Source organism: Lathyrus oleraceus, chromosome 4 (assembly GCF_024323335.1).
Source record: "Lathyrus oleraceus cultivar Zhongwan6 chromosome 4, CAAS_Psat_ZW6_1.0, whole genome shotgun sequence".
Classification (NCBI taxonomy): Eukaryota; Viridiplantae; Streptophyta; class Magnoliopsida; order Fabales; family Fabaceae; genus Lathyrus; species Lathyrus oleraceus.
The window spans coordinates 344,637,730-344,648,111 of NC_066582.1; the positions used below are offsets into that span (position 1 = coordinate 344,637,730).

General features: G+C 39.4%; 1 protein-coding gene across 1 annotated transcript; it reads left to right on the plus strand.

Moving 5' to 3' along the window:
• Nucleotides 1-1,680: 1,680 nt before the first annotated feature.
• Nucleotides 1,681-2,407, plus strand: LOC127137356 (uncharacterized). Its single transcript, XM_051063825.1, has 2 exons — nucleotides 1,681-2,052; nucleotides 2,132-2,407. Exons 1-2 carry the CDS (start codon nucleotides 1,912-1,914, stop codon nucleotides 2,405-2,407), a joined length of 417 nt encoding a protein of 138 aa, XP_050919782.1. The 5' UTR covers nucleotides 1,681-1,911.
• Nucleotides 2,408-10,382: the final 7,975 nt, after the last annotated feature.

A 10,382-nucleotide genomic window follows, 5' to 3' on the forward strand; every position in this document is an offset into this window, starting at 1 on the left:
GAGGGCTAAAAGCAAAACTCGATTATAGGATGGACATTTGATTCCAATAAAAGGGATACGAATCTTACTCGACTGAGGAAGAACAAAAGACTTCGTCCAAAGAGTGCATGAGATATATTATCTATTACCGTCAGAACGTAGATAACATACTCGCATGGAAGATTATCCACAACCAGTTACTGGGTTAATAAAGGATAAATCGACCGAAAAGCAAGGGCATCGGGATACTGAAAACTAGGTATATAACGATGACCAATCCAGGGGGGAGAAATAATCATTACCAACAAAAGGGTAAATGAGAGATGACTCACTAGGGATATATTGACAAAGGCAACAATCCAGGAGACATATCACCGGTTACTGGAGATATGCTCAAAAAGAAAGCGGTGAAGGAATATCAATACCGAATATTGGATAAAGATAACCGTGAGGGAGGGGATTACATCTACCGGATACTGGGCAGAAAACCACGGAAAAGTAACCGTCATCGATTAGGATGAGCAAAACGGTTAACTCTGCAAGGGGATAAAAATAGGATTTACCACTACCGGTATAAAGGTAGAAAACCACAGACTCCGCCGGGGAAAAGATGGGTAATTACTGGTTACTGAGCAACTATTCATCTAAACTACGGGGAAGCGCAGGAAAGGACGCAAGAAGCCAATCTAGGATCAAACTAGAGAGGCACGCTGAATCAAGATTTGTCCCTATGAGGATATAACTCAATGGGGAATTCCATTCCAATATATGTGTTGGGAGGGAACAGAAACAACCATCATCCACGAGGTCATATCTCGGTGGGGAATATGGAAGGAAGGATAAACACTTTCTACTTATGGGGCTGACTCTATACGGGGAGATCAGACACCGACATCTGCTTGGGGAAATGTATTACCAACTAGCAGGGGATAACAAACAAAGATATATGTCAAACAAATGCGACATGAATGTTATCAATATGCACATATGCATGGTTTATGTATGATGAATGCTGACAAACAAACATTTCTAACACAAACAGGTCCAATGAACAAGTACACAAACATCCGACACTACATCTCAAGAGAGAAATCCAGGACCACAAAGATCTATGCAGGGGAATGAGCATCAGTCATTCCAACTAGGGGCAAAGTCATAGCACAAATGAACTCCGACGTAGAAGCAACTTTACTGGGGAAGTTATCAAAGAGGAGGATGGATCTCCGGGGGAAACAACCATAAACCAGAAGCTTCCAAAGATTACTCGATACTGTCCAATGAGATCACATCTGCTGAGGAGGAAGGATCACTACTCTGTTGAAGGAAGGAGGGATGAATAATCTTACCAAACACTCTGCTTGGGAGAAAAAACCACAAAAGGCTCCTGGAGGAAGAGGACACAAACATGCCAGGAATATGAACAAATGTCTTACCCTGTCGAGAATCTTACCATCCTTGGGAGAGCATTGAAGATCTCCCTAGTATCCTTCTATCATTGTGAATGTTCACTTTGTTAAAAAACAAATTATGAAAGATTTGATTATTTAAAACAATGATATTTTTTTGGGTTAAATACACTTTACCCCCCTGTAATGTTAGCGAGTTTAGGGTTACCCCCTGGTAAAGTTATTTTTTCAATACCCCCCTTATGTTATGTAGATTCCTTCATAGAACCCCCTAATATCCAGGTGGCATGGAATCTTGGTTTTTTATTTCAGACGTGGCTTTTTAATTTTTTTATTTTCACATGTGAATCTTCATTAGGTCTCCAGCATGGCATAAACTAGAAATTAGGGTTCCAAATCCATCCCTCTCTCTCTTCGTGAAATCCATCCCTATCCCAAATCCATCCCTCTCTCTCTTCATGAAATCCATCCCTACCCCAAATCCATCCCTCTCTTCATCTTCGTCCGTGTCCCCTTCATCTGGGTTATGGGTGGCAGCAAGGCATCTTCCACGAGTGAAGTTGGAAACGGCTTACCAAGATGTGGATGCAATGAAACCATGAAGTTGTTGGTCTCCAAGTCAATTGAAAACCCCGGTCGCAAATTTTGGAAATGCAGGAATTATATGGTGAGCAATTTTGAAGCATTTTATTATTTTGAGTTTGATTTCGAAATTAATTGTTGGTGGTGTTTGTCTCAAATTGCAGAATGGGTGCGGTTTATTTTTGTGGGATGATTTGGTCAGTGAGTTTGCAGTGAAAGAAACCAATCCGTCCGGATGCCGCCAATGTGAAGTCAACAAGGCTTATTTGATTGAATTTGCTAAAGAGATTGTTGAGGAGATAGATTGCAGAGTCGGAAAGCTTAACAAGTTAGAAAAACTGAAGAAAAAGATTGCAATGGAAAAGAGGAAAAATTTATGGTTAATGTTTGTAATTGGTCTGTCATGGATGTTGATAGCAGTTATGGTTAAGTTAGTCTAATGAGTCTGTCATGTAATTGTTATGTCATTAGTGTTTTTCAGCAATGTAATGTTGAACTTGTAATGTGTTCATCAATGAAATGTAATCTGTTCATCAATCTTAAACTGTCAGTGCAGCATCATTATTTGATTAAACTTTCAGCATTCAATCTACCAATAATGACAGAAAAAAGTTATATCATAATGAAAGAGCAAAATTGCAAAATCATCAGAAAACTACAGAACAATTTTATAGTCAGTAATTCTAAAGAAAATATGACATAGTAAACATATAAATAACTTGAAATATATTAATGTAGTCTATCTCTTAAACTTTTTCAGTGCAGAATTCAAGGTGAATGTAATTAAATACTTTGGCTTTTTCTTTAGGTCCTGCAGAATTCATGGTTTTGTTGTAAGATTAGTGCACAGACTAGCCATGGCTCTCTGCAGAATTCATGGTTTATGAAAAACAAGAAAAAAATGTGACAGACTAGCCATTGTGTTTTATAGACAATACACACCAATAATGTTAAACTGATACATTAGAACTGATCATCACAGTAAGTGCATATGTTTGTTACAAAAGGATTACAAAATACATGTCTTCAAAGATCAGTTGGCATTACAAAAGAGTTTTCCAAAAGGATTACAAAATACATAGCAGAAACATAATAATCAGTCCCTCATTTTGAAGTGGGTATGTCTTCATTTTCTGGTAGGGTAATTGGTTTGTCACTAGATATTCCTTCACCTGTTATGGGTCTTTTAAACCAACTCAACTTGATCCTCTCACTTTGCCTTCTTTTGATGATAGGTTTTTTTTCAACCCTTTTTCTGGATTGTTTTGTGATTGAGGCAGCCACACTAGATCCTGTTTGACTCATAATAGTTGGAACAGGCATATCAGTTGGAGGCTGTGGATCAGTTGGAACAGGCACATTTGTTGGAACAGTCATATCAGTTGCAGTTGGGGCAGGCATATCAGATGCAGTTGGCATATCATTTGCAGTTGGCATATCAGTTGCAGTTGGCACATGTCCTTTTTTAGGTTTTCTCTACAATGTAAGACACAATGTATGGTTGTCATCACAATGCATATCACAATGAAGAATGTAAGACAGAATGTAGAATGTAATACAAAATGTATATCACAATGAATTACCTTTCTTTTAAGTGCATTGGGATCCTGAGTGGTAGCCTTACAAGTCATAGCATTGTGACCAAAATTATCACATTTGGTGCACTTATATGCAACACCAGATCTTCTCTTCCTTGCACCATCCTCTCCACTTTCTCTTATCCTAATCTTCTTAGGTCTACCAGGACCATTTTTATATGCAGGTGGTAGAGGTGGTTCCATCTCAACTTCTGGCCACATATCTTGACCATTGATTGGACTTACTGAAAATCCATAACATATTATTCATCAATGTATCACATTTAGGGTAAAAAGAAAAGGCATGCTTACACCAGCTTTTGGTAGGAACAACCATCAACCAAGTCCAAGCATTGGGATCTGCATTCTTCAATTCATTCATCTTTTGGACCCATGCCTGATAATATGTGGCTTTAGCAGCTCCCATCATTAAATCTCTAATAAGGGCTCCTCCACCAAACCTTTTCTTGAAATTAGCATACAAGTGCCTAAGACATAATCTATGCTCAATAGTATCAGACAATTCTTCAAATACAGCCACAAGTCCCTGATACAAAATAGAAATTTTTTCAACATTTAGAGAATAGAATAATTTGCAACAGAAAGATAGAGTTAAATACATACCTTCTGTTGATCAGAGATAAATACATATCTTCTATCCTGACCAATGTCCTCCATTAGTAGTTGTATAAACCATCTCCAACTCTCCTTTGTTTCATTTTCAACCACACCAAATGCCAAAGGGAAGTATTGATCATTAGCATCCCTGCCTACAGCAATAAGTAACTGTCCACCATACTTGGTCTTTAAGTGACATCCATCAACCCCCACAAATGGTCTGCATCCATGAATAAAGCCTTTCTTACAGCCATCAAAACAGAAATAAAATGACCCAAACCTTGGTTGTATGGATGGACTAGGTCTTTCTACATTTATCTTCACAGTGTTGCCATGGTTTACCCTTCTTAGTTCTTCTGCATACCTCCATATGGAAGCATACTGATTGTCAGCATCACCTTCAATTATCTTCTTGGCAATTAGCTTAGCCCTCCATGCTTTTGCAACAGTAATACCCACAGAATATGTTTGCCTCATATCTTGGATGATGTCTCTTATCCTGACTGTATCAGAAGTTTGCATCCTCTTTACCACATGCTTGGCCACCCACTTTGAGCTAGCAGACTTGTTGTTCAAAACCCTAGCACATGTGTGCTTATGTACAAGTGTTTTTATAGCAAAAGTCTCCTTGTGGCCCACCTTAGAGCATAAGACTAAAAACCCACATTTATGCTTACACACCACCCTTACCCTATCTCCCTCATTTTTCACAAAAGAAATTTCCCTCCCATTAAGCACTGACCACTCACGGATAGCTGCCCTAAAGTCATCAAGTGTGTTGAATTCCATACCCCACTTGAATATAAAGTCTTTGTTTAGATGCTCTTTCCTAAACCTAGCATACTTGGGCCTTTCTTCATCACAAGAATCATCTGGGTCAGAACTATTCAACTCATCACTATAGTATACATCATCTGAATCCATACTCTTATTGGGCTCCTCCATACTGTTATTGGGCTCCTCCCTAATAGGCTTAGTAACATCTGTTCCTTCAAAACCATCAAAGTAAGCAGTAGCTCTTTCATCTTCACTGTCATCTAACCCCTCTACCTTCTCCTCATCTAACCCATCAATTCCATTATCAGGGGGGTGGTCATCATCATTCACACATTTAGGTTCCCTATCAGCAGGGTCCATGTTCCCAGTACTATGTTCAACATACAAATCTCCTTTCACATTCATTGCACTAAAGTATAGAGCAAAATCATCAACAACATCATCATCTTTCCTAATCAGAAAAAAACCATCTTGAATTTCTAAAACTTTTGTCCATACCCTAACACAATCAGCCTTATACCCTAACCTACTCAACAACTTCTCAATGTTATCCATGTTCCAATTTGAAACATGTATCCCATTAACTGTCGTATCCGTACCCCCTCTGTATATAATTTCTTCTTCAAAAACCCTGTAAAATTCACCCCCATGGTGGAGTGTAACACTAAAGTGTTGTGAATCCTGTCAATATATTATACCCACATGTCAAAGATTGTTGATTTCAAAATTTTACCCTACGACATTGATGAACTTCAAATTTTTACTAACCTCGGACTTTGGACACTTCACTGAGCTCGTCTTCACTGAGCTGGATCGCTTCTTCGTATTCGCTGAGGTTGTCTTCATCTTCGTCTTCACTGCGGTCGTCTTTCTCGTTTGCTTCGTTCCCTGCATTCTTCTTCTTCGTCTTCGTCTTCCCCTGGAAATTTCGTCTTCGTCTTCCCTACTATGTTCAGAACCCTAATTTTCTAAGGGGGTATTTGAAATTAAAAAGTGTAAAATGACACATAATCACTTTAACAAAATTAAAAATATGCCAGGTGTAGGACCTCTTATTAGATTCCATGCCACCTGGATATTAGGGGGTCTATGAAGGAATCTACATAACATAAGGGGGGGTTTACAAAAAATATTTTTACAGGGGGGTAATCCTAAACTCGCTAACATTACAGGGGGGAAAAGTGTATTTAACCCTATTTTTTTTCAATTAAAACATGCAAAACATTTGTTGAATAGAAACAAATAAGAGTGCAAATAATTGGATAAAGGCTCAAATTTATTTGATGGAATGGTAGTCTGCAAATGGCAAGACTCCATAGATCTTTAGAAATCTGAAATTGGTGATATGTATTGGAAAAGGGCTACATTGAACATAATGACCATTTCTCCACCAATTCTGAATCCGATGTATTTGAAGCTTTGGTTGATGATGGATGAGTGAGAATCTCTAACGGATGACAGTTGTAGAACAAAGTCTTGTCAGGATGCAGTTACTTGCCAAATCCCTATTTTTTGCCTAGATTTCCCCAGGGTGAGGTACTCAATCTAGCGGGATTTATATATTCGTTTTTTTTATGTCTCTAACTTTTTCCTGGATCGCCCTTTCAGGTTTTCAATCCACTGAGACGCTCATTTTTGCCTAAGCCGCCCTTTCGGGTTTTCAACTTAGCGAGCTATTCTGTTTTTATTTTTAGGCGAAGTATTTCTTGACTGCATCTGAATTCACAGAACGAGTGAAATCCTCCCCATCCATAGTTGTAAGTATCAATGCACCGCCTGAAAAGGCTCTCTTAACAACATATGGACCTTCATAGTTTGGAGTCCACTTGCCCCTGGAATCGGGCGCGAAAGACAAGACTTTCTTGAGCACAAGGTCACCTTCTCGGAACACACGAGGCTTGACCTTCTTATTAAAGGCTTTCTTCATCCTTTGCTGATATAACTGACCATGCCACATGGCAGTCAATCTCTTCTCTTCAATCAAATTCAGCTGGTCAAAACGACTCTGAACCCATTCAGCATCAGTAAACTTGGCTTCCATCAAAACTCTCATTGACGGGATCTCCACCTCTACTGGGAGCACAACCTCCATGCCATAAACAAGAGAGAAAGGGGTTTCCCCTGTTGAAGTGCGGACAGACGTACGATATCCATGCAAGGCAAATGGCAGCATCTCGTGCCAATCTTTATACATGACAACCATCTTTTGTATAATTCTCTTGATATTCTTATTAGCAACTTCAACAGCCTCATTCATCTTGGGTCTGTAAGGAGAAGAATTATGATGTGCAATCTTGAACTCACTACAAAGCTCTTTCATCATCTTGTTGTTCAAGTTAGATCCATTATCAGTAATGATCTTATCTGGCACACCATATCGGCATATGAGTTGATTCTTGATAAACTTCACAACCACCTGCCTGGTCACATTTGCATATGATGCTGCTTCAACCCATTTGGTGAAGTAATCAATTGCTACGAGAATGAATCTGTGACCATTAGACGCTTTCGGCTCTATCATGCCAATCATGTCGATTCCCCACATGGAGAATGACCATGGTGACGAAATCACATTCAGAAGTGTCGGAGGAATATGAATCTTATCCGCATAAATCTGACACTTATGGCATTTCTTCACATATTTGCAACAGTCAGACTCCATTGTCAGCCAATAGTAGCCTGCTCTCAACATCTTTCTAGCCATGGCATGTCCATTGGAATGTGTACCAAATGAACCCTCATGAACCTCAGTCATTAACATGTATGCTTTGTGTCTATCCACGCATCTGAGCAGCACCATATCAAAATTTCTCTTGTAGAGCACATCACCATTGAGGTAGAAACTGCTTGACAATCTCCTCAAAGTCTTCCTATCTTTCACAGATGCTCCAGGCGGGTAAATCTAGCTCTGAAAGAAACACTTGATATCATAGTACCACGGCTTATCATCTTTCACTTCTTCAACTGCAAATACATGAGCTGGTCTATCCAAGCGCATCACGGTGATATTGGGAACTTCATTTCAAAGTCTTACCACAATCATTGAAGCAAGTGTAGCGAGAGCGTCTGCCATCTGATTCTCATCTCGAGGAATATGATGGAAGTCAACCTCAGTAAAGAACATTGAAATCCTCCTCGCATAATCCCTATATGGAAGGAGGCCGGGCTGATTCGTTTCCCATTCACCCTTAATCTGAATAACAACGAGGGCCGAATCACCATAAACATCGAGATGCTTGATCCTAAGATCAATACACTCCTCCAATCCCATAATACAAGCTTCATACTCAGCCATATTATTCGTGCATTTGAAAGTCAGTTATGCTGTAAAAGGAAAATATGTGCCCTGAGGAGTAATAATCACTGCCCCAATACCATTTCCATATTGATTTACAGCGCCATCAAATACCATACTCCATCTGGAACCAGGTTCTGGCCCTTCATCAAGTGTAGGTTCATCATAATCTTTCATTTTCAAATACAGAATCTCCTCGTCTGGGAAGTCATACTGAACTGACTGATAATCCTCGATTGGTTGATGTGCCAAGTGGTCAGCCAAAATAATACCTTTAATAGCCTTCTGAGCTCGATACTCGATATCATACTCAGATAACAACATCTGCCAACGGGTAATTCTCCCAGTTAAAGCAGGCTTCTCGAAGATATACTTGATTGGATCCATTTTGGATATCAACCAAGTCGTATGATTCAACATATACTGGCGTAAGCGCTTAGCAGCCCAAGCCAAAGCACAACATGTCTTCTTAAGCATTGAGTATCGAGACTCACAATCAGTAAACTTCTTACTCAAATAGTAGATGGCATACTCTTTCTTTCCTAATTCGTCCTGCTGACCAAGGACACAACCCATTGAGTCTTCAAGAACAGTCAGATACATAATCAATGGTCTTCCTTCCACAGGTGGAGACAGAATCGGAGGCTCAGACAAATACTCTTTAATACTGTCAAAGGCTTTTTGGCAATCCTCGGTCCAATCATGGGACTGATCTTTCCGGAGGAGCTTGAATATCGGCGCACATGTGGCAGTCATGTCTGATATAAATCTAGAAATGTAATTCAAGCGGCCAAGAAAACCTCGGATTTGCTTCTCAGTTTTGGGCGCAGGCATCTCTTGTATTGCTTTGACCTTTGCAGGATCAACCTCAATACCTCTTTCACTAACAATGAAGCCCAATAACTTCCCGGAACGGACTCCAAATGTACACTTGTTGGGATTCAGACGAAGCTTGTACTTCCTCAAACGCTGAAAAAGCTTCAACAGGTGCTCTACATGTTCAACTTCCTTTTTTGACTTAGCAATCATATCATCAACATATACCTCGATCTCCTTGTGCATCATATCATGAAACAAGGTAGTCATAGCTCGTTGATACGTGGCTCCGACGTTCTTCAAACCGAAGGGCATCACTCGATAACAGAATGTTCCCCAAGGTGTGATGAATGTTGTCTTCTCCATATCCTCGGGTGCCATTTTGATCTGATTATATCCAGAAAATCCGTCCATAAATGAGAAGACTTTGAATTTAGTTGTATTATCTACCAACATATCAATATGTGGTAGAGGGAAATCATCTTTCGGACTAGCTTTATTCAGGTCTCTATAGTCCACACACATTCGGACTTTTCCATCTTTGTTAGGCACAGGCAAAATATTGGCCACCCATTGAGGATATGTAGAAGTCACCAGAAACCCCGCATCAATTTGCTTCTGCACTTCTTCCTTGATTTTTACTGCCATATCGGGATGAGTTCTTCTGAGCTTTTGCTTTACAGGCACACACTCAGGTTTCAAAGGTAGGAAATGTTACACGATATCAGTATCTAGACCAGGCATGTCTTCATATGACCAGGCAAAGACGTCAGCAAATTCTCGTAGCAACTCAATCAACCCCTTCTTAACAGATTCTTCCAGGAGTGCCCCAATCTTTACTTCTCGCACACAATCTTCAGACCCCAAATTGACTGTTTCCAAATTCTCAAGATGCGGCTGAATGATCTTCTCTTCATGCTCAAGTAGACGGGTAATATCGTCAGGAATCTCTTCAACATCATCTTCTTCCGCCTCAAATACAGGGAATTCAAAGTTGGGAGATGGTGTTGGATCATTATGTTCAATGAGTTTGATCAGCCTGCATAATAATTTTGGATATAAAAGAAGCTTTATAATTCAACCAAGGCAAATCATTATGCAGATGAAAAGATTGATTTTATTCTTATTTTTTAGGGTTTTATGTGATCACCAATTTCATGCCAAAGCAAAAAGAGAAAATGATTGGAAAAACAAAGATTTAACATGAATTTATTGAATGAAAACATCATTGTATTTATGTGCCAACAATGTCATCACTCCTCCTTTTGGCATGGGAGAAGGGTTTTTAAACACAATGAACATTACTTTGACTTATGGATAACTGTTGGAATA

Excerpts from the sequence above, each read along its gene's own strand:
- LOC127137356 (XM_051063825.1), top strand. The coding sequence starts at position 1,912 with ATGGGTGGCAGCAAGGCATCTTCCACGAGTGAAGTTGGAAACGGCTTA. Across the intron at positions 2,053-2,131 it reads GGAAATGCAGGAATTATATG|AATGGGTGCGGTTTATTTTT; the intron begins GTGAGCAATTTT and ends CTCAAATTGCAG.